The sequence below is a fragment of the Eubalaena glacialis genome, chromosome 9, assembly GCF_028564815.1.
Source record: "Eubalaena glacialis isolate mEubGla1 chromosome 9, mEubGla1.1.hap2.+ XY, whole genome shotgun sequence".
In the NCBI taxonomy this organism is placed as follows: domain Eukaryota; kingdom Metazoa; phylum Chordata; class Mammalia; order Artiodactyla; family Balaenidae; genus Eubalaena; species Eubalaena glacialis.
The window spans coordinates 123,029,236-123,053,997 of record NC_083724.1 but is presented as its reverse complement, the minus strand read 5'-3'; the positions used below and the strand labels follow the sequence as shown (position 1 = coordinate 123,053,997).

General features: G+C 48.7%; 1 protein-coding gene across 4 annotated transcripts in view; it reads right to left on the bottom strand.

The window, feature by feature from the left end:
* Nucleotides 1-24,762, bottom strand: part of SH3RF1 (SH3 domain containing ring finger 1) — a 159,280-nt gene that overhangs the window by 42,135 nt on the left and 92,383 nt on the right. For all 4 annotated transcript variants that reach the window (XM_061200791.1, XM_061200790.1, XM_061200795.1 and 1 more), the window contains exons 3-4: nt 11,257-11,532; nt 10,333-10,428 (exon numbers count right to left, since the gene is read on the bottom strand). In XM_061200791.1, coding sequence (XP_061056774.1) covers nt 10,333-10,428; nt 11,257-11,532 — 372 coding nt within the window. The remainder of the gene's footprint in view (nt 1-10,332; nt 10,429-11,256; nt 11,533-24,762) is intronic.

Below are 24,762 nucleotides of genomic sequence, written 5' to 3'. Positions count from 1 at the left end.
GCCTGTCACCTGCAATGCGCCACACGAATGTGGTTCACTCTCACCATCACTCGAGGCCCAGCCTGCCCTTCACCTGCCCCGTCGTCGTCTGGGGGGATGCGGGTGCGTGTCTCCCGTTTCTCAGAAGTCACATGAGGCTGGACTTGGCGATCTAGAAAGTCTTACGCCCATACAAGGGACAAATGCCTTTTCTCAACACCAAACAGAAAGACCCCCTTCACAGTAGGCAGAGGCCGAGACCTCGGGTCCACGGTGACCGGAGTCAAAGCTCAAGGAGACCTTCCCTCGCCCCTACTTTCTCTGAGCAACTGTTATAAGCAGGGCGCAGTGCCGGGCTGCGGGGAGAGAAACATCCCCTTGACTCGGGAGAGAAGAGGACCAGGGAAGCGGCACCTGGGTTTCTAGCAGTAATCGGGGACTGTGCCGCCATGTGTCTGCACAGCTGGGGCAGGTGAGGTCAGGGGACGCCGGCAGCAACGGTGCACGGTTCAGCGACCTAGGGAGGGTCTCTCTCTCTCTCTCTCTCCCCTCTCCCCCCCATTCTCTTCTCTCCCTCTCTCTCTCCCCCTCCTTCCCTCCCTCTCTCCCTCGTCCTCTCTCTCCTCTCTTTCCCTCTCTCCTCTCTCCCTCTCTCCTCTCTCTCCCTCTCTCCCTCTTCCTCTCTCTCCTCTCTCTCTCCCCTCTCTCTCTCTGTCCGCTCTCTCTCCTTCTCTCTCTCCCTCCCTCCTCTCTCTCCCTCTCTCCCCCTCTTCCTCTCTCTCCTCTCTCCCTCCCTCCTCTCTCTCTCTCTCGCCCTCTCTCTCCCTCTCTCCCCCTCTTCCTCTCTCTCCTCTCTCTCTCTCCCCCTCTCCTGTCTCTCTCTCCCTCTCTCCCCCCCTCTCTTCCTCTCTCTCCCCTCTCTCTCCCCCCCCTCCCTCCCTCTCTCCCCCTCTCTCTCCCTCTCTCCCCCTCTCTTCCCCCCTCTCTCCCTCTCTCCCCCTCTCCCTCTCCCCCCACTCCTCTCTCTCCCCCCCCCTCTCCCCCTCTCTCTCCTCTCTCTCTCTCTCTGCAGCTGCTGCCAGTGTCAGCTGATTCTTTTTTAAAGGAAAGCTAGACATTTAAGCCTATGTAAAATCTCCTGATTTTCCACCTGAACAATTAAAACAAAAGCACCCTGCAAGCCAAGCACGGAAGTCCTGCAGGCCATGCCAGCTGGGGGCTCTGACGGGGCAGGAAGCGTGAAGAACATGCAGGGCCAGGAGGGGGCGACGGCGCCCAGGACCGCCCGGCGAGGAGGAGACCAGGGAGGCGGGGCTGGGTGGGGCGGGGCGGGGCCGGCTGGGGCCGGGGCGGGGCCGGGGGGCTCTTGCAGGGAGAGGAAGAAGCAAGCATCATGGCAGGGGTCACCGTCGCCGGGAGGGTAAAGCACGACAGAAGCTAGCCGGCAGCCAGGAGGGCGATGACCGCATGGACTGAGCGAGTGACCCTGGGGATTCTGGCAGGAGAGGAGGAGGGAGGTGGCACTATCACTGAGCGGGGTGCAGACAGCGTACAGCCCGAGGACGGCGAGAGGCTGACCCTCCTCCAACAGGAAGGGGAGCCCGGGCGAGCAAACACTGGAAATGGAAACCAGGAAAGGTGCACGGACGCAGCCCTGTCTGGGAGAGCAGGTGCGGAGGGACAGCCCTGACCCCAGGACGACAGAGACGCCAACAGCGACCACGCAGGGATGGCAGGGGGAGCTGGACCCCAAAGGTCAAGGCTGAAGGGCAGGCCCACCATTACCTCAGCAGCGACAGATCAATCGCGGTGCCCAGGAGAGAGCCCAGTGGATGACTTAAAACCTGGGCCAGCTCACTTCCCTGTGCTCCTGGATCTGACAAGACACCAGGTTTGGGGTGTGTTTCTCTCTCACCAAACACACACCGTGAACAAGAAACGTCTGGTAACCCGAAGGATACGTTCAACGACACATTCCATCTTCAAGGACCTCGTGAGTAGATGCAGGAAGAAATATACACACATACATCTCAGGAGGTTAAGAATATGGAACTGCCATTAAATTCTAAGCAAGCATTTGTTGATGTGACAGGACACACGGACAGAAATCCCACGTTGATATGTAATCAGTTAATAAACCAGTGAACGATATTTTGCCCCCCTCCCCTGGACCCCAAAGTGTTGGGGGTAGCGGGTGGGAAACAGAGAGACCGCCAGGAAGGAATTGGCACAGAACAGGACACGCGGCGACCCCGCACAGGGGTTTGGGACCTTCCTCCCCCTTCCCGCCTGCAGAGATGCTTGCTTGCACACCCGTGAGGCCTGGGGGACAGGCCACTCCACTGTCACCAGGGCAGCTGCTCCACACCACCTCCTGACACTCTTCCTGAAACACGTCTACTTCATTACAGGAAAGCTTCTTCCCGGAGCTTCATCATCAAGATGCCACAGATGCGCAGAACACTAATTCTGCATCTTCCAGGACACAAGACAAGCCTTGCTTAATTAAACTGCACCTACTTCACTGCTTTTTTTTGGGGGGGGGGGCTGCATTAGATCTTCGTTGCTGCGCGTGGGCTTTCTCTAGTTGCAGCGAGCAGGGGCTACTCTTCATTGTGGTGTGCGGGCTTCTCATTGCGGCGGCTTCTCTCTGTTGTGGAGCACAGGCTCTAGGCGCACGGGCTTCAGTAGTTGTGACACGCGGGCTCAGCAGTTGTGACTCACGGGCTTAGTTGCTCCGCGGCATGTGGGATCTTCCCGGACCAGGGATCGAACCCGTGTCCCCTGCACTGGCGGGCAGATTCTCAACCACTGCGCCACCAGGGAAGTCCCTACTTCACTTCTTAAAAAGCCTTAGTTACTACCAAATTTAGGGTGTACAAAGCAATGTGATAAAAATTTCAAATAATAAAATTTAAGACCTTAAAATATTGTGGTTTTAATGAATGTGTGATTTTTTTCTTAAAAAAGGCAACCTCAGTTCTTTGAAATTGTTGAATAGTTCATCATTTCTGAAAATTAACCTTCTGGGTGTTCAAACCTGAAACGTTGTCACTAGTCTTGATGAAAAATCAAAATGAACTAAACACTTCTTAAGCGAAGCTTGGTAATAACAGTGATTCTGTACCAACCTTAGGAAGACTAGCCATCATCATCACATGTCCTCGGAGGCAACTGCAGGGCAGGGGTCTAGGGCAGACATGGGCTGTCTGAGAAAGACCACAATTCACCTCTCAATTACTGGCTGGGTGTCCCTAAACAAGACACTTGTTTAAAAAATGGAAAAATAATTAACTAAATTACAGTTTAGCTCCTGAAATGTTTATTATGCAGTCACAAAAACTGATGGTTAGTAGCACTATAATAGTGTAGAGAAAGGCAAAATCATATGTGTGGTCTCATTAAATAAAGCACAGGGCAAAAGAATGGAGGGATATTTACCAAAATTATATGTGATGGGCCTAAGGGTTCTTTCTTTCCTTTCCAACTCTTCTGGAATGTGATTATACCGTAGAAATAAAATCATTAAAAATGTTTTTTTATCTACGATGTGGCTCCCAGGAAAACACTGAATCCTATACACACAAAACTGCACTCCTGGCACGTGCCAGGCTGTAAGAATGGACAAGCTGCGTACCAGGGAAGTCTGACACGAGGAGGGGGTTGCTCTGTTTTGTTTCTGCAAAGGAGAATCAGGGAAGAATGGCTTCATGAGAAATGATAGTTTTCATAAGGACCCTGAAGAAAGGGTGAGCTTTCCACAGACACATGGACCAAGAAACATCCCCGATGAGCTGTAAAGGTATGGAAAATTCCCAGGTATGGAATTTTCCAGGAACAATCATCAGACCAACTTAGTGAGGGCCCAGGGGAATACGGCCAGGCTAAAGAATTTGAGGACTCCTGGGGGAAAGTGCTGCAGACATTAGACACCAACTGGTCATTACCCTTGGCCTCTGCTCCAGGCTCCACGGGACGCCTGCAGGTTTCTGTTCTATGAAACTACCCAGAGTGCTGGAAACTGCCTGCTCATGAAGTGAGAAGTAGATAAACATTAACCCATCTTTAGAATCTCAGCTCCCGGAATGTTTTCCTGATGGAAAACAAAAGGAAACTCTTAAATTGGAAAGAGGCTGCTGCATAATAGATGGGGTGCAAACTGCCCTAAATAAATCCTTACCTAATTTACAGGGCTCCTTTTCTGATTGGGTCTGGCCAGGTTGCCTCGAGCTGTCTGCAGTGAGTAGGGGTTTTTCCTGGAGTCCAGAGACCTGCCTCTGCCCTGAGAAATTCGGAATCTAGAGATCCTCTCCCCTTCTGTCATCGTGGCAAAACGAAATGCAATTATTACTTGCACCAAGCTGACAGCTCTCAGAGGATACGAGGACCCACAGCACAGGACAGAGCCCATGGGGCTGAAAGCGCTACTCAAAGCAGGGCCGGTGTAGACTTGGAGGTGAACGAATGTATTACACTGGGCACGGGGTAAGTCTCCCTCACCGGTTCCTCAACAGCATCTCTAGATTTCATTTATAGAAATTAATTTACCTCAAAATGGAGGGAGAAAGTTAGCGCAGCAACCAACTGCCTTCCTGACTTCCCAACGTCTCTAAATGTATTTTATAAAAATTACTTCACTTCAGAATTGAACGGGTATTTGGAAGCCAAGCAATATCGTAATTCTCTTTCCAACTCCCCCCCCCCAATTTTCCTACATTTCTCATTTAAAAAGAAAAGATTACAGTGAATTGAACATTTCACTTTTGCATTTAAAAGGAAAAGAATACATCCCAAAATACGAATGACAGAATATCTTTTTACATTGTTCAATCAGCTCTCTCTGATTAAGAGATCAAAGACGACGATTTTGATCCTCGGTTCTCATTACTCTCCAGAGCAGGGGTCCCCAACTGGCTGAATGTTAGGAACAAGGCTGCACGGCAGGAGGTGAGCGGTGGGCCAGCAAGCGAAGTTCCATCTGTATTTACAGCCGCTCCCCATAGCTCTCATTGCCGCCTGAGCTCCGCCTCCTGTCAGACCAGCGGTGGCATTAGATTCTCACAGGAATGCGAACCCTACTGTGAACTGTGCGTGCGAGGGATCTAGGCTGCACGCTCCTTATGAGAATCTAATGCCTGATGATCTGAGGTGGAGCTGAGGCAGTGATGCTAGCACTGGGGAGCGGCTGCAAATACAGATTATCCTTAGCAGAGAGGTTTGACGGCGCAGAGACCATCATAAATCAATTGCAGACTCACGTCAAAACCCCATCAGTGAGCGGCAAGTGAAAGCCAGCTCAGGGCTCCCACTGATTCTTCATTATGGTGAGTTGTATAATTATTTCGTCATATATTACAATGTAATAATAATGGAAATAAAGTGCACAATACATGTAACGCACTTGAACCATCCCCAAACAATTCCCACCCCACCGGCAGTCCATGGAAAAACTGTCTTCCACGAGACCGGTCCCTGGTGCCAAAAAGGTTGGGGACCGCTGTTCTCGCACAAAGACTCTAACAAGTAAAGTGAACAATGCTCTTCTTAGCTCCTTCAAGGGGCACCTTGGCAACTTCAAACCCGATACCTAAACCTGCACCTGTAATTCCCTGAAACACAGATGACGTCTCCCAAGTCCCCGTGTCCACAGAAAAGGAAGCTATCACCCCCCTGAAGGCCGCTGGTGCTCCGGGAGACCCACACACGTGACTTTCCACAGTTAAAGCTGGTGACACCGTTCTGTTCCCTGGCCATAGAAATATCTCCCAAGATTTGTCTGATTCTGGAAGTTGAAAACAGCACACCTCTTTACACTTTAAATATGCACAGTTTATTATACGTCACTGATAACGCCATAAAGTTATTTTAAAAGAATGAGTATCCTTAACAATTAGGCCACCCTACATCTGCTCAAAGTGAGCCAAAGGAATAGCGTCAAGCAGGTGAAAATTCATCTCAGAACGTATCAGGGAGATAATCTGTAGAGGCTCCAGAATCTAATCCACAGAGTATGGCCACCGTTATTTTAGTCTGGAAAATTCTAAACTAGGCATAACCAAAGATTCACCCAGCTTCATTAAAAAACAATCTCCCTAAAGTCACCGGAGAGACCTTGTGCTCTGAGGGTGGTGGGGTCCGGATGTATCACTGAGATAAACCGATGAGAAAATACATGGCTGGGTAGCGAATGCTGGGAGTCCTAGCTGAAAAATGTCAAAGTTGGCCACATCTGAAACCAGTTCATTCCTGATGTCGGCCCAAAAGGTCCTTGGGTTGCTCACTCATTCATTCAACCCACGTTTACTGAGGGTCAACCAGGGGCAGGTGACAGGCAGGGACCTCGGGAGAGCGGGTGAACCAGACAAGATGCTGACCCTGGGAGCTCACGTTCCATGCAGGGCGGACACTGGGAGACAGTAACATCCACAGATGAGACAGCTACAGGGGACAAGACGCGGTGGAGTGATTACAATGACAGCGGTGGTGCCCGCCGCAGTGTCCCCTACGCACCTCTCACTACTCGCAGGCAGCGCACAGCACCACCGGACGAACTCACCCTGAGGGCTCTACTATTTTACACATGAGGAGACCAGTCACGCCACCATCACCGGTCCAGCCAAGACTGGAATCCAGGCCGTCCAGCCCAAGGTTTTCCAGGATCACAGCACCTGGTGGGTGAGGCAAAGCAGGTGGAAGAGGAAGAGCCTCTTTAGACGAGGTGGTGAGGGCAGGTGTGCCCACAGAGGTGACATCGGGGCAGCGATCTAACCCGAGGACGCAGCCCTTCCTTCTGGCAGTAACTACAGAGCCAGACAGCTGCCTAGCAGGCCACGCCCACCTCACGCCACCCGCACACGAGGAATGCTCACTTTTACATTCTATCTGCAGCAGAGTTGCTAAACAATTTTTTTCGTTGAAAAAACTGGGTAAGTGATAGTTTACATGAATGACTAAGAATCAAAATATTGTATGACACATTTAATAAAAATGTATAGCTCATAAGCCTACAACACACAACAATGTTTGAAAATCATCCAAAATGCCATATTTAGCACTTACTTCATTCAAACTTTTGGCTTGCTAAGAATTATGTCATCTTTGTCCAAATGACCACGAAATGTGAATGAGTCAGCTCTGAATTAATGAGGGTGTTAAAATCATTCGGTTTTGGAGAAGCCTGATATTTTTGAACAAAGAAAATAGCAAGCTACTGATTCCTCTTTACAACTGCACTCACTCCTTGACAAATACACCCTTTTACACATATCCTGACACGGTGTCTCCAAGAGTCCCCTGGGTTTCCCCAAGAAACATCTATCTTCCCTACAGAACAGAACCCACAGCCTCGGGGCTCTAATGGGAGAGTCTCTGGGGAAGAGTGATGGTGATCAAGGCAAGAGACCCCTCATCTTTACAGAGACCCGAGGGGCAGAATTCAAGGACATTCACATGGCCGTTCTCTCCCTAGTCACCCCCAACCAGACTCTTCTTCTCTGCTCAAACCCTGAAGAATCTGGTACTTTAATCAGTGGTCATTTATCGGCAAGTCACCATTTTCTCACCTCCTGTGATACAGGTGGGGAGCCCGGTGCACAGTCCTGGTGCTGGAGGGGAAGGCGGAAGGGAGGTGGGGAGCAGGGACGGGGAGGGCACAGCACCCCAGCATTGCCTCTCATGCCCTGGGTCCCCCCACTCAGCCCTCTCCTCACCCACCGCTGACACTCAGCTCCCAACTCGACCCCAGAGGTCCTGCTCCAGGCCTGCATCCCATCCCCTAGCCCATCCTGCTTAGAGTTTCTGCCACAGGCAAGTTCCGTGGGCATCTCCACGAATCAGCCACCCAGCAGGAGTCGGGGTTCCAGCTTCCGCTGTGACAAGCCCAGACGCCACTCTGCAGACTCAGTTCTGAACTCACTTCCTCACAAGACGTGGAGCTGAGATTCTCTTATACGACCACTGCTGTCCTCTGGGTCACGGTCCAATCTGAGCTCCAAACCACGGTGCACAGGACACAGCAGGGCCAGGCCCTCTGAGACACATCATCACACACAAGCTTCTCACACCTCAGGGGGTAACAGTCTGGGGGAGAAGCACCGTGAAAAAAGCAAAAGCACCTAACACTGGTGGAAACCTAAATGTATATCTACAAGGTATAAGAAAATAACTTACAAGTGGATTTTTGTAACACAGTCTGTTTTTACAGTGAGGTATGGTCTGGACCCTAAAGGGCTTTACAGAGCAAGAGAAAGACATTATTCAGGAAGAAGCCCTGGTTTTTGATTCCCATGGTTAGCTGGCTTCGCTCCACGTGAGGCTGCCCTGTAAGACAGTTTATGCTTTACCTGAATGGCTGAATTTCGGTAGGTTGCTACTGAAATCTGCCAGCCCTTCTTCCCCTAAAGGCTGAACCCCCATGCTAATCCCCAGGTGCCAGAAACTTCCATCCGATGGCCTGACATCAAAGGGAAGCTCACGGTCTCCCCGGGAGAGATGATTTGTTCACCTCGTCTCAACTGGCAAAACTGTGGTTCAAATGAGGAAAATACTCTTGTGAAAGAAAAGAGGCAGAAGAATGAAAGTACTTTCCACCTGGGCAGAAGTTTATCTTTCCAACCGAAGTCAAAGTAAATAATCCTCATGACTCAAGTGACTCTCGGTGACTCTGGGTTTGCCGTGGGTGGATCTTTTATGCCTATCATGCAATTCTACACCTGCCCAGTAACAAAAGCACAGCAATCCTCTTCCATGCCTCACACGCCAAGTGCTAGCACGTAATATTGCTAATACCCAGCAAGTGAAGACAGGCTCACACGACTAAGCTTGCAGTACCCACGCTCCTCACTGTAACGATTCAGATGCTTGGGAATGCGTGTAACTTTCCGTGACCGCAGTTAGAATATGTAAATAATGTGCAGGAAGGGTTACCTGAGAGCTAAGCATTTTTTTTTTCTATTGTTTACTTTCAAAGGAGGAAAAAATATTTTAATAAACAGGAACACCTGAAGGATACGGATAAACTTCAAGGCTTTTACATGGTCTGAATTACCTTTCCACGGATACACGGTAGTCCAGGGGAGTTCTAGGAAAATGCTGGCCATCTCACAGTCTGTGGGGAGACTGAACGCTGGCTACGATGACACAATTTGTCATTTTTGTCCTCAGAACCACGCCAAAATAAATGCCTCAGATGAAAAGACGGGAACACAAGTGGTGTGGGTTTTCTTTTTTACATCTGAAGATGCACGCTTTGATATCTTAAACAAGAGAATTACTTTCAATTTCCCGACCTGTGCTGTCTCTTACTTTCTGGCCTGTGCACATGCTGGCTGCTGCTGCATGCGTGCCCTTTCTGCCATAACAACGCACCTTTTCCATGCACATCTGCCCAGGACACAGACATCACCAAGAAATCGCTTCTTCCCAGAAGGCTTCTGTGACCTCAGCTAACCTCGTGCGGTTGTTTGGGCTGGTCTTTTGTTCTTTGAAAATCCCTTTAATTTTGTTTTTGGCATGAAAGTCTTATGGCTAAAGGACATGAAAGTTTATGATATATGATGTAATAAGGCTGAATGTAAATTGTAACTTCCTAGTTCATTCTTAATTTGTGTTATTCTTTAAAATAATACATGTTACTTTATACATATTCCTACAAAGACTTCGCTGAAGACTTCGCTGAATCGGGTTGGCCATACCTTTCCGAGGAAAGCTGGTTAAAGGGGGCAGCGTGGCTAGTTATTGCTGGGATGGGGTGGAGGCAGTTCATTGCTTATTTCACATTTTCTGCAGGCTACCGTGCAGCTCACTGCCCCAGTTCTGAGACGTGGGGCACACGGAAGAAACGCATAAACGGACAGAAACACGCATCTCCCACCTCAGTCGGGACCTTCACCAGCCTCTGACCACACAGTTGCCAAAAGAAAAGAGCGGCTGCAGACGGCACAGGGGCCGGCAGGGAGCCCAGGGTCCCACTCAACAGACACACCGATGCTCTTAGCAGGGGACAAAGTACAGAGTTCAAACGTTTCACAGTCTCCTGGTGATCAGGAATTGTAGGGCAGGGTAGAGGAATTCCATCCCAGGATTTAGAACAGGTGCATTCCTGGGGCTTTGTGCTATGAGGGCTTTTTTTTTTTTTTTTTTAATCGATTAGGTTTTCTTCTTTTTTTTCCCCTAGTTTTATTGAGACATAATGGACATGTAACACTGTATCAGTTTAAGGCGTGCAACAACGATGCGATGCAGGTACATACTGAGAAGTGATCCTGAGGACTTCTGAACACTCACACTGCACACTGAAGACTGATTTGCAAAGCAGAATACTAACGCAACTGACGTTTCTACAGACTGACTTACCTCAACATACGAGATGGGAAATATTCCTATCTTGTCTGCCAGCATGCCTTCAGCCCAGTTCTCATCCACTCTGCGGATCACAGTCAGAACGTCATCCTGAAGAAACAACGAACGTTACTCCACCCGATCCCAGGAAGCTCGCCGCCTAATTTCCTTTTCAATATGGGACTCAAGTCGCAAGAGTGCATGATTAAAGTTCCATGACGTGTCTTCAGGATGTGAACGGAAGAAGCTGATGAACTGAATGGTAATTACCAGTCAGCCTGGCATCCCCTTCAGACCAGACAGCTGTAAACTACCAGCCCCTCCACCGAGGGGCTGACGGCTGATTTCGTTTAGACCCACAAATTGCGACCTCAAATCCCACCCAGACCCCCTGAACCCCTGGTCCAGATTAATTTTCAGGCTCTTTTCACTTTTTCTCTGATAATACACCAAATGCCCATGGAAGTGTACACCCTACTGTTTTTCTTTACCAAAAAACCACAGCATTCTGCTCAAAATCCCAAAGCATTTTATCAATTCAGTAGATACAGTCTTGTGTGCTTTTCAGCAAAGAAATTTTCATATAAAATAAGGAAGTAATGATGTTTCACTTTGTTATCCATAATTCAGGGAATTAAAATCCCCGAGTGGCGCACACACCCCCCGAAACGTAGCTTAGAATTACATTTAGGCCCTAAATACGAAAATGATACCACACAGCACATCAACCAAAATTATCTTTCACAGAGAACAGTCTGTGCACAAAATTACTGTCTTTGTGACTCTGAGAAGCCTGCTTCCAGATATTTTTAGAAGCACAGTGAGATAGTTCACATGAAACTAGCATATGTTTTTGCACAAGGAAACAGAAGCCATAGTCTATGCAGCCAGGTACAGAGAAGGGCCGACAAAAAGAAGGCGGTGTTGTTCTCACTTTACCTTTGCAAACGGAAGGCAATCTTTGTCGGCTTCCTTGTCTTTAACTTCGAAGTCATAAAGTGCTTTGCACTGAGGCGGGGGCTGAGGTAACGGTTTGATAATCTGCACGAAGTTGGTGGGGAAAAAGCCATGGACCCCGCTGACCTCCCCGTGGTACCAATTTTCATCCACCTGTCGCCGCAAAATGATGATGTCACCTTTGCTGAATTTAAGGTCTCCGGGCTCTTTGCCTTCGTAGTTGTATAATGCTTTGGCACATGGTAACTGAGGTATTCCCTGAAGGAAAGAGAAGAGTTTTCATGAAAGAACAGTCCCAAAATGTCTGAAAATTCAACTGTATTATCACGGTTGTTAAGTCAAGGTCAACTCCACACTTTGCCCTACAAAGAAAGTCTCACATTAAAAAACTGTATATGGGGCTTCCCTGGTGGTGTAGTGGTTGAGAATCCGCCTGCCAATGCAGGGGACACGGGTTCGAGCTCTGGTCTGGGAAGATTCCACATGCCGTGGAGCAACTGCGCCCGTGAGCCACAACTACTGAGCCTGCGCGTCTGGAGCCTGTGCTCCGCAACAAGAGAGGCCGCGACAGTGAGAGGCCCGCGCACCGCGATGAAGAGTGGCCCCCGCTCGCCGCAACTAGAGAAAGCCCTCGCACAGAAACGAAGACCCAACACAGCCAAAAATAAATAAATTAATTAAAAAAAAAAAAACTGTATATGTACGTGTCACCAAGAGAAAACAAAACAAACAGTAGACCATCCCCGGCCCCTGAGATGGCATTCTGTTCCTAAGGCTAATTTAGTGGGGCTTTTGCCTTATTTGGGGTTTTTAGTACATGGAAGTACTGCTGTGTCTGGCTTCCTGGTGTAAAACTCAAAAACTCATAAAAAACTTAATTTCCGCTATTAACTACTTTACTCAGCAGGATAAATGATAAGCACCAAAAAAAAAAAAAAAGAAGAGGAGGAAAAACTTAGAAGAACAATTCATTAATTTACTAACTGCTCTTAAGCTTGACAGATAAGAATCAGAGTTTGGCTTTTGGGGAAAACTTTTCCAACGGCTTTCACTGTGGGCAGTAGCTCTTTCTCCTTCACGGACTCAAGGATGAGCTGGGGCCGGCTCTGTGCCGGGGTCTGGAATGGCCGTGAGTAGGTCAGTCACCGCTGCCGGCCGCTCAGAGTTTATAACCCGTGATCGTACAGACATAGCCTTTTCAACCTACATACGATCACTCCCCTTTGCTCTCTCCTGCCTAGAGACCACTGTCAGGCTGAGATGCTAACAGACGGGGTTTTGGATGTGACCACACTGCATTATGGTTTTAAATGACAGCTTTAACATGTGCGTGTGCCCCCAGGCAATCTAATCACCAAATGGACTGGATAGATACTCCCTCTCCGGTGGCACTGGAGGTGCCCTTCTTGAGCATTACGTGTCACTTTAAGACGACCTCTGGCCTCTCCGGGTCACTGCTGCCTACCCCTGATTCAGAGGATAAACAGCACGTCAAACAACCAAAGTAGTTCATGAAGGAGATTCCTGAGCTCCTGCTTTTTACATACTTACTCATTTATTCATCATCCGGAAGACATTTATCAAGCTTTCCCTTTTTCCCAGGTGGTGTGCGAGTGCTGAGGATTGAAAGAGGGGCAGGCACAGCCATTCCCCTTAAGGGACAAGGCTCTAGAAGTCGTTAGGCCACAGGGCAGGGACTGAGTGACCCGGGGACGCAGGGACCGAGCTGTGACAGCAGCAGAGGGCAGAGGTCTTGGGGTGGAGTGGGTGAGAAAATGAAACACTTCCCGGAGGAAGGGACACACGAGCTACGTCTTCAAGGAGACAAGAGGAGCCAGCAGGAAAGCCGGAAAAGAAGAAAGAAAGAGAAAAGCAGGGGCGCTGGGGGCAGCACCCGCAAAGGCGAGGAGCACGCGGGGCAGAGGGACCGGCGGGGCAGAGAACGCGATGCTCAGGAGGGGGCGGGAGTGTGAGTGGGCAGGCAGCTTACAGGGGCCCCGAGTGCCAGGCTGAAGCGTCTCAACTGCCGTGTCCTTCAGGCAGCGCCGGGCGGGAAGAACCCTGCCAGGCAGGCGAGTCCGGCCGGGGTCGGGGGGAGAAAATGGGCAGGGGGCGGGCAGGCAGGGGGACGGCGATGGGTTTTTTTAAAGCTTTTTTAAAGTCTCCTCCTGCCCCCGCCCCCTCCAAAAAAGTGGATCAAACCCTGATGGCAACAGAACTTCCTAACATAGTTTTGCAAAATTAGTTTAGCTTCGAGTCAGAGATTCAGAGTCTGGCCAAACTTTTCTTGGTGAGGTATTCTTGCTTGGCGTCAGAGGAAGAGCCGGCTGCTGCTGTCGACCGCCGCGGGCGGGGGGCCTGGCCAGCCGCGTCTGTGTCCTGCTGGGTTTGCTTAACAGGAGCTGCTCCGGCGGACACCGGGGCCGAGCCTTCCAGAAGTCCTTGGACCCCTCAAGGGCCCTCTGACCTTCGGACCCTGCTTCTAACGACACAACCCCCGTCACCCAGCCTTGACCGAACCTTGTCGACTACTCCGCTGCGCCCTTTGGTTTCCCCTGCAGGACGCCGATGCCGCCCGGTCCTTTGAACCGGGGTCGCAGTCCTGCCGTGCCGGCTTCGGGGAAGGGTCGTAGGTCCCGTCCCCCCTCACAGAAGGGCCTCGCCATGTCCTCTACTTTACTGTGTGTTTCTGGAAGTCTGGTAGTCACAGTTCAACAATACTTCCTAAGACACACTGGAGGAAACGACAGTAAATAAACAGCAGTAAACAGCGCTCTGAGTGACGGAGCCGGAGGAGTGACAAGTCCCGGAGCGAAGCGACGCTCGGAACACAGCCGTCGGGACATGACGGGTAGCCCTGCAGCCGGGGTCCCGGCCCAGCTGCTCACTTGCTGTGTGATCCTGAGCAGGTGAACCTCTCTGGGCCTAATCTCATCTTCAGGGTGCCGTGAGGACCAAGAGGAGTAAAGCATGTAAACCACTGCAAGCGGCCGGTGGGCAGAAGTGCCACCACTGCCACCGCCCAGCAGGAAGGGCCGGTCACCAGGGACACAGGGCACCTGAAAACATGTCCGTCTCTGCAGCCGGACGCTCCTCCTTTTGCACGAATTCACACAGCACTGGCATTTCCAGGGCACACTCCCTGTGTAGCAACCCAAAGGCCACTCCTCCTAGGGGGGCGTCGGGACTTCACAGGGGGCATTTCCGAAGCGCACGTTTGTTTTCATCTTCTGGGTGAACAGAAGAAATTACAGACGCAGCGACACGCCCTGTCTAGTAGGGGTGGCGTTCTGTGCGAGGCTGTATCTCACCCTGGCAGGGCCAGTGCAGGGAGCTGGAAGGCTGCGTGAATTAACTGAAGATCCTATTACTGGCTCGGCGACAGACAGCTCTGTGCACCATTAGGGCCTGTCCTCTTGGTTTTCTCCCCACCTCGATTAGCTCTGTTTGGCCAGCCAAACGCAGCACCGAGACCCAGATCTGGCACTCAGGACCGCTCTGGACTGCTCCCTGGGGAGACCTGTCAGATCCCCAGGGACCCACAGGACGGCTCTTTTCTCATATGCTGGTGTGGGAGGGAAGGAATTTATTTATCCGTAGATCATTTCCACGCACCGGCGGCCTGACGGACTTACTAACCTTCCCATCAAAGCAAATCTACTAGGTGTTCCTAAAATCATCCAACATTCTTAACACGATGAGCAGCAAGAATAAAACTTCAGGGGACAGTGATGTGTGTTGCGGTCAGCCTGGTCACATCCCTGACTGCAACCAGAAACACACCAACTCACACCGACCTGTGAATAGGGTTCTCCCAGCGACCGGGAGCCACAGAGAAAGAATCCCGAGGTCAACGGCCACCTAACCCACCAGCAGACACCCTGCCCTGTCCTCCTCTGCTGTGCTTTTCCAATTAAATTCCAAGAGGCTGAAAAGCCAGTTGTGTCAGACTTCCCCAAAGAAGGCTTCCCGTATGAAATAAAACGAACCCCACCCTGATTTCAAATCCAGTGAAATGCACTGATCTTTTAAAAGACTGACCGCCACACAGATTGTGGAAGGTGAAGGATAAACGGTTGAGCGGCTGAAGAGCAATAAAGACTGCGTATTCCTCATGCAACGTCTGAAGGATGAAGCCAAAACCACCGCCTGAGAGCCCAGGCCTGGTCTCGCAGGGAAACGTGCCTGGAACCTCAGAGCCCCTCGGTCACCGCCCTGGAAATGCCTGGGAGTCGTGGCCTCGCCCGGCCCCTGGCCTCCGGGCCCTCGGCAGCCTTTCCAAACTGCCGCCCGGCCAAGGCCCTGGTATCTGCAGAGCTCACATTTCACTTGGCTACACATGAAAGGGAGGCTCAGAAGCCAAGAGGCTGCAGAGAACCCGGCACTGCGGCCAACCTTGCTCTGCAGCTGCCGCTCAGGCCTCGGCAAAGAGCTGGGCAGTTTAGGCAATTTGAGGTTTGATAACGATTCTTAATCCAAAATACATTTCGGTAAACAGTGACTATTTTGCTCATGGACAAAACAGTAATAACTATGCCAGTGCGCCAGTTCTACTTTTCCAATAATTTTTGCTTCTCCATTATATATACAGGTATTTTATAGGGCATTAAAATCCTCATGAGACCGGCACACAAATACTTCTGATTCACTGCTTTCCACTCCATTTCCATCGAGTGTATTCCAATATATCTGGCAAAGCGCTGCTTGATGATCTAGCTGAGATCCTAACAGGTAAATAAAACATTCACTGCCAATTGATTTTACAGACGCTAAATGCCAGTGCCCAGATACACATGCAAGACAGCCTCTCTAAATTCAAATTCCTTCATGCATTTCTTACTGCTCCATTAAGTAAAAAAAGATTCAAAGACCTACTAAAAAGAACATCTAGAAGATATACTTGTCATAGGAAAGCCATAAAACGTGTATAATTTAATAGTTTAGTTGTATTTCAATTGGCATAAACTCTAGCCGGTTGCGTGCAACTTGACTTTCAAAAACTTTCCAGAAAGAACTGAGGCCCCAGGAAATAAGCAAATAGGAAGCACTAAGCACTGCACACAGAATAACAAGTAGCAAAATGGTTTTAGGAAAAGATTTGTTTTAAAATGTTCCTTGTACACAAAATACATGTTGGCTTTTCCCTACCCCCCCCGCCAAAGTGAAATATCTCTCTGGACATAGCAGCACTTCATTAAAATACTGATTCTTTAATAGTGAATAAGTCTTAAGTGCTGTTCTCAGAAACTCTGGGTTGGATTACCACTCAAATACGACTCGATCATCACTTGAAATGCCTCCACTTCAATATAACAAACACCCAAGATGAACATTACAAGGTATTTTTCCAAGACAATAGCAGAAGGGGCTGTGAATGCCATAATCCCACAGAAGCCCATCGTTTTACTTGCTCTTTCCTTTAATATTTCTATGTGGACAGCACTCTGCTGGGGCTTTTTTCTTTTTTTTTTTTAGCTATTTTTAATTTTTTATTTATTTACTTATTTATTTATGGCTGTGTTGGGTCTTCGTTTCTGTGCGAGGGCTTTCTCTAGCTGCGGCAAGCGGGGGCCACTCTTCATCGCGGTGCGCGGGCCTCTCACTGTTGCGGCCTCTCCCGTTGAGGAGCACAGGCTCCAGACGCGCAGGCTCAGTAATTGTGGCTCACGGGCCCAGCCGCTCCGCGGCATGTGGGATCTTCCCAGACCAGGGCTCGAACCCGTGTCCCCTGCATTGGCAGGCAGATTCTCAACCACTGCGCCACCAGGGAAGCCCTGCTGGGGCATTTTGATCTAATCACTTTCTTAAGCCTCCACCTCAATTTGCCACATAACATTTTCTCATCACACTGACTTCAACCATATCTACCAGCACTTGGAGGACAGCAGCTGCGAATAGACAGAAATGAAGAAAACCATGTTTTCTTCACTCACATTTATTCTTTTTTGTCCTTATTCTGCTAGGCCAGTGTCCCCTTCCCAGCCTCCAACCGTCTCCTCTGCCCAGACCTGGCCCCCCTTCCACCCGCCATGGAACAGGGCTGCCCAGGCTAGCCTGCCTGCTTCTGTGGCCCGCGGCTGCCCCTCCTGCTCCCACCCTCTCTCTTCCTCTTCCTCACACCCCTCCTGCGATCCCACCCTCCTCTCCTCCTGGAGCATCTCCTGACCAAGCAGCACTCAGCCGGGGACAGTTTCCAGCCTTGTTTTAGTGGCATTAACGTTGTAGGGAAGGGTCGGAGAGAGAGAGAGAGAGACGGAAAAAAAAAAAAAACTAAAGGTAAAAAGAGAGACGACAAAGCAGCAGCTTTCTCACCAATTTCCCTGGACTGCACTCTCGCTGCTACAGAATCGAATATGATACATAACTGTCTACTTAACCAGTACTTAACCAAAGACTTAACTAAATGTAAAGACATAACAAAGTTAGTTCGAGTCAAGTGATTATGTTCAAACATCCGGGGAGAAAGTGAAGAGAAGAGTTTTCCAAACTTAAGAAAAACTGAGATGAGACTCTGCTAACTGTTTCTCCAGGAACCATAATACTGAGGGTCAAGAAATACATTTGTGTGGGGTGCAGTCAGGCCCACCCCCCGGCCCCTCTCCTACTTGTCCAGGAGAGCCTGGGGGCACCCAGAGCACAGTGTCATAGGCAGTGCTACAGGGAAGACGGGGGCCAAAGGGAAAGACCTGTATTTAGGGGATTAAAACCCCTAAGAATTAGAGAGGGAGGAAGAGAACCAAAGGGACACAACAACAGCAGCGGGAGTAATTCTGGAAGCGCGGGCCTGGCCACACCACCTGTGCCTCTGGAATCTGAAGATGATCCCAATTACCCTCTTCAATCAGATTAATGTCCTAAACCATGACTTTCACGGCCCTCCATTTGGACGCTTTCACGTCGTATTTTCCACCCTCAGCAAGCGAAGCAGTCTGCTTTCATCACCTCCGGCCTCAAACATGCCACGCCTCCTGGCTACTGTCTGCCTGGCTGCGTCCCCCCCAAGATTCCTATGCTGAAACCCTACCCCCCAAAGGTGATGGTGTAGAGGTGGGTGCTTAGGTCAAGAGGGTGGAGCCCTCGAGAGTGGGATCAGTGCCCTAATGAAAGAGGCCCAGAGAAATCCCTTATCCCTTCTGCCCTGTGAGGACACGGTGAGAGGTACCAGCTGTGGACCCGGGAGGGGGCCTCCACCAGACACCTGATCCTGTACTTCCCAGCCGCTGGAACTGTGAGAAATCATTTCTGTTGTTTACAAGCTGCCCGGTCTGTGGTATTTTATGAGAGCGGCCCGAACGGACTGAGACAGCCCTCCACTGAAGGCCACAGGGCAGCCCCCCTCAACCTCACCTTCCTACCCAGAGGGTCCCCAGCACCTGGACACGTGCTTAGTTGACAAGGAGGTCGGGTTTCTCCCACTTACAGTTTTCTGTCTGGGACGGATGCCTCTGCTGTTTGGAATCAGACGTAAATAAGACCAAGTTCAGGGTGCAGGTCAACAGGACGGACCGCTTCCCAGATGCAGAAGCCACGTCTGCTTTAGGACCAGAGCGGGCGTGGCCTCCGTGGGGAGGACACCCCCTACCCCCAGTCTGGAGAAGGGGCTGCTCATCCCACACCCGGGCACACGGTTCTCACATCCACCCATCACTTGGCTCACAGCCTGGTCCCCACGAGACTGCAACACCTGTGCACCTGAGCTGCATGGCCATCTCTCGTCATGAGCACCCACCTCGGTGCCTGTGATTACACCCCTGCTAGATGAATACATGAAAAAATGAATGTCATCGCTAGTGGGCTGAGTGCTGAAGTGTGGATGGCAAAGTGGGAAAAACCACAGCCAAAGGAAAAGCCGCTTAAAAGGCGATTCTACAGTGGGTCAGGCTCACCAGCTGTGAACACACTGACCACACGCCTCCAGGCGTGTGTCGTGCTGCTTGGGGACGGCTACCCGCCCTTGTGGACTGTCCTTAGCACCTCCTCTGGGGCACAGTGCGAGGTAGATACAGGGGAACAGCAGGAGGAAGGAGGCTTGTCACTCCCCGTCCCCTGGGGCTGCCGGGGAGCCTGGCACACCGAGGTGCACAAGGAAAACCTGGAGAAGCATGAGCCACTACCGCTCACTGGCGTCCACTTCAGCGTGTGCTAGAAACATAGCTAAAACCACGATATGCCCTGGAAGAGGGCAGCTGAGGGCTTTGGACTGAGTGAATTGTTGGCATTTGAAAAATGCGAAGCAAAGTCTGCAGCACACCACAGCAAACAAGTATCTTCCTTACAGGCTCTTTTGGTGGTTATAAGCAAACAGTCACACAGCTGATATATAGCTTTTTTTTTCTTGGATGGCCTTTAAACCAGGAGTGTCCAACTGACAGACAAACCATTAAAGAAAACAAATCTTATGGATGTTTCTAAGGGCAGAGAGCTCTTGAGAATGCAGTCACTGAACTAAAATGCAAGAAATTCATGTCGCTCATTGCCCTGAATATTAGTTTCTCTGTTTCATCACATTTAATAATTATGATAATATTTTGCAGAGAGCAGGAAAATTTATTGGGAAAATTTGCTACAGTAACTTGAGCTGCCATCTTGAGGATTCATGGCAGGATGAGGGACACTTCCTGGTAAAAAGTCAACTTTCTATCTATTTGGAAGACAGTTGGATTCCTGGCAAGGCCCCTGCCCCAGCCCTGCCTAAACCTCCCACCTGCCACTGGAGTCGTGGGGAAGAACGGCCCTGCATGAGGGGCTCTGCACAGCCCCCATCCAACCCTCACAGAAACCCAGGGAGGTAGGGAGAGCCAGAAACATGGCGGGGGCGGGGGTAGGAGCAGGTTTTCATACTAAACGGGAAGGTCAGGTGAGATCTCTAGTTCAACCGCCTGGTTTAGATGTTTGTGTCCAGTGTCTTCATTGATGCAGTGGAGAGAGATGCTCACATAATTTAAACATGACATTAAATGTGAAAGACAGTTCATAGTTTCAGAACTGAAACAACACTGGAATAGACCCACGCATATATGGACAATTAGACAAAAGTGTCAAGGCAATTCAACTGGGGAAAAGAAAGTCTTTTCAACACTGGATCTGGAATACTTAGCAGCCCGTGGAGGAAAAAGGCATCTTGATCCCTACCTCACATCACATACAAAAAATAACGTGAGATGGATCCCAGAATCGAATGTAAAATCTAAAACTGTAAGTTTTCTAGGAGAACACACAGGATACTATCTTAGTGATGAGGCAGACCTCCCTCACCTCTCCCCCCAAATCTTAACTAACCATAAAACTTTATAAATTGAACTTCATCAAAACTGAAAAATTCTGTTCATCAAAAAAGACAATTTAGAAAATAAAAATGCATGCTACATATAGGGGAAATATTTATAATACATATACATGACAAAGGACCTGAATTCAGAAATATAAAGAACTGCAAATAAACAACAACCAACAAACCCAAGTGAAAAACAGGCAAAAGATTTGAACAGACACTTCGAAAAGGAAGTGTACAGGTACTCAACATCCTTAGTCATCAGGGAAATATAAAATAAAACTACAATGAGATATTATTTCACACCCATCAGAGTGATTAAAATTAAAAAGACTGACAACAGATAATGTTGTCAATATCACAGAATGAACAACTCACACAGGTTGAGTGTAAAATGGTACAACCACTCTGGAAAACTGCTTGACAGTTTCTTCTAAAGTTACAAACACACCTACTCACAACCCAACAATTCCAGTCCTGGGTGTTAATCCAAGAAATGAAGACATGTCCACATAAAGAGCCACACAGAAATGCTCCCTGCAGAACTATTCACAACACCCCAAACCAAAAACCCAAAACGTCCATCTGCGGGAGATGAGCACTGGACGCCTCAGCTATTTAAAGTAGATAAAGGAAAGAACAACTTACTGATGCGTACAAGTGGGAAATCAGAATAAACATGTATCAGACTAAATATATACAAATTACATCTATATGACTTCCACAATAGGTAAAGCTACTCTACTGGAAATAAATCCTCACAGGGCATGAGGAAATTCCTGAGATTACAGATGCATTCTATATACCTTGACGGGGATGTTGGTTATCCAGGCGTAGACATGTGTTACAACTCAGTAATTCCACACTTAAGGATTTCCACACTGTAATTCACACAATGTAAATTTTACCTCAATATTAAAATGTTTAAAAAATAACCAGTGGCGGCACTGAGGGAAAACCTTAGAAATGACCACATATGCCAGATACATGGCTATGTACGCACGTGGAGGAAAAGCCACGCTAGCATCACAGTGAGTAACAAGCCACACTGGCCACCAAGAGAAGGGCAAAACTGGGAAAACAAGAAACCCAGTCCAGAAGCAGAGATCGGGGCCCAGCGGGAAGGAGACCCATCCCCGAGGCACAGAAGTAAGTGTCCACTGTCATCTGATCCCACACCAGCACTGGGGGCCTCTCACCAGATGGCTAGGAATCCATCAACTAGGGAACCAGCCTGAATCCCACAAACGAAAGGAACACACAACTGCAGGGTTCTCGGTGCGGAGAGAGAGGTACAGATGATTTTGCCTACATCTCAACTACTCTTCTTTTTTTTCCTATAAATTTATTTATTTTTGGCCGCGTTGGGTCTTCGTTGCTGCGCGCGGGCTTTCTCTCGTTGCGGCGAGCGGGGGCTACTCTTCGTTGTGGTGCACGGGCTTCTCATTGCGGCGGCTTCTCTTGTTGCGGAGCACGGGCTCTAGGCACGTGGGTTCAGTAGTTGTGGCTCACGGGCTCTAGAGCGCAGGCTCAGTAGTTGTGGTGCACAGGCTTAGTTGCTCCGCAGCATGTGGGATCTTCCCGGACCAGGGATCGAACCTGTGTCCCCTGCATTGGCAGGAGGATTCTTAACCGCTGCGCCACCAGGGAAGTCCCTCAACTATTCTCTATACATATATTTGAAAATACTATGACAGACGAGCTGCAGAAGCTGAGATGTATCCGTGGGGCAGTCGGTCTTCCAATACAACAGAAAAGTCTCACACAGGGAGAGTAAGTCAGCTCCGTATTCACTGAAGAAAACACACAGGCTAACACGGATGCATGCATTATTGAAGTGGGATGAAAGCGTGTCCTGACAGCGAGGGCTGTTAAATATTGCAATGGGTTATGACACCTCTGTCACTGGAGACTCTGAAAAATCCGACCTCACGAGGTGGGTTCTGCCCAAAGGCAAAGGAAGAGATGATGACTTAGGATCTCTATGACTTCTGAGCCACCAGACCATTCGAAAGGCTGCTTTTATTCCTGATGGTTCTGTCTCTGTTTCTTTTTTAGGGGCGGAATCTCCAGGATGAGGAGGGGGACGAGGTGCAGGAGGGGGACACAGAGGACACGTTTGGGAAGAAGACATCTGGGAATGTGACGGAGCTGCAGGACCCAAGTGCAAGGGCCTCAACGCCCCGGGGTCCAGGTCACAGGAAAGCAGAGGCAACACGGCCCTTCCTCTCACGGCCTTCGCTTTCCGTGAAAAAGTAACACGTAACCTGCGTGTCACTGTCACTGCTCTCCAAAGGACCGCTCTGATGGCCGATGGAGCGTAAAGATGGCATGTGATCACAGAGCACGGACACCCTCTCACTAGGAAATAATCTATTATGAGGACAGAGAGCTGACCCTGTGAACCCAGAGGGTGCAGTCAAGGTCTTTAAAAAGCAAACAAACAAACCCTACCTAGGCCCATACGCTTTGGGATTTTGACTCTCAAAAAGCATTAAAAGTACAATCTTATGGCCCTTTCAGCTAAGCTCTTTCACCTTTGACTAAGTCTGTTGTGAAAAGATGCTTGAAAAGTACTTGAGAATATTCTGTGAGTGAAATGAGTGTTACTGAAAAACAGTAGCTGCCTTTATTCCCTACTTTCTCCAAATATTTGACTATGTAAGAGGAAAAGAAATATCCATTTGCAATGAATAATTATACCACTAGATAATTATTTTGAAACAAGCAATTTTACTGAAGCTCCCTCAAAAAAAGAAAAAAAAAAAAACAGTAATCCAATTCAAGTATATTGATCTCCAAAAATAAGAAATAAGAGAAACTTAAGGGGAAAGATTTACTAACTAAGCCACTCCTGATAAGCCCAAATCTAACTCTTCTATCTTTTTCTAAATAACTAAACAGTAGGATATGAATTACAGGTATTTTTAACCAAAATGAACCATTAATCAATAGATATATAATTTTTTATATTTCTAGATGATTAAACATCTAGCAGTGAATACAAAATTAAGCAAGACTACTTCTAATAAGCATTTAATATATATGGCATAAAAAGATAACAGATCATTCTAACTGCATTCATAAAAATAGATAATTTGAGATAATGAGAAAATTGATCATTAGAGATGGCTATGGTAACAGATTAATTATAGTTAAAAATCTACTAATGTAATATACTACATCTATATGTTTTTTTAATTTATCTTATTGACGTATAGTTGATTTTTACTATATAGCAGAGTGATTAACTTCTATATATATATTGTATATATACTGTATATATATATATAATCTTTTTCATACATCTATATGCTTTTTCAAAAATTGTTTAAATAAATGTTTCTTTGGGCAAAGCAACCAGGTTTTCATGTCCACCAGGCTGTGAGCCCCTTGAGGTCGGGGCCAGGTCTCACCTTCACATCCTGACAGCCGACCGGGCTGCCCAAAATCAACCCGTTAGATTTCACTCCATCCTACAGAGATCCACCAGATTAATCGTCTTAAAAAATAGCTTTTATCAGATTACCTGTCTGATCAGCCTTTTTCTAATTCCCTTTCTAGCAAACTCAGTTCAAACCCCTCTCTTTGGCACTTAAGACCCCAAACGATTATCTCAAATACCTCACCCTCCTTCTCAACAAGTATCCAGTATTCTAACCAAACTAGAGTCCCTCTAGTTCTCCTAATACGGTCTCTGTTTTCCAAGCCCTGGGACTTTTCTCCAGCATTCTCTCCACCTAACGAGCTCTCTTCCACAGACCATTTGTCAGAAGCCTATGCACCTTGCAACACACAACTCAAATACCACACTGTCCAACCTCTTCCTTATTCCTTAATACAGATGTATATTCTCCGTCTGGACCCCACAGGGTTTTGCCTATAGTTCTCTGCTGGCTTTACTGCACCTTTAAAATATGTATTTGAGATCTTAACTGATAACAGTATGAGACTGAAAACGCCTTGAGGGCAGGGATGGTCTCTGATGCCTTCCTGAGTCACCTGCAGGGTCCAGCCCTGGGCCCTATTCACAGTAAGCGCATTTACTGAAATGACTAGGTCCCTCCCTCCTCCAGGCACCCCTTCCCACCTGCCACACAAACCTAAAAGAGAAGAGGACGTTCCCTCACCTGCCGCCACCCCGCACCCTGTGTCCAAGGCGGCAGCATGCGTCTGGTGCCCTACAACCAGGAACCCTGCGGTGGAAGTTAGTGGGA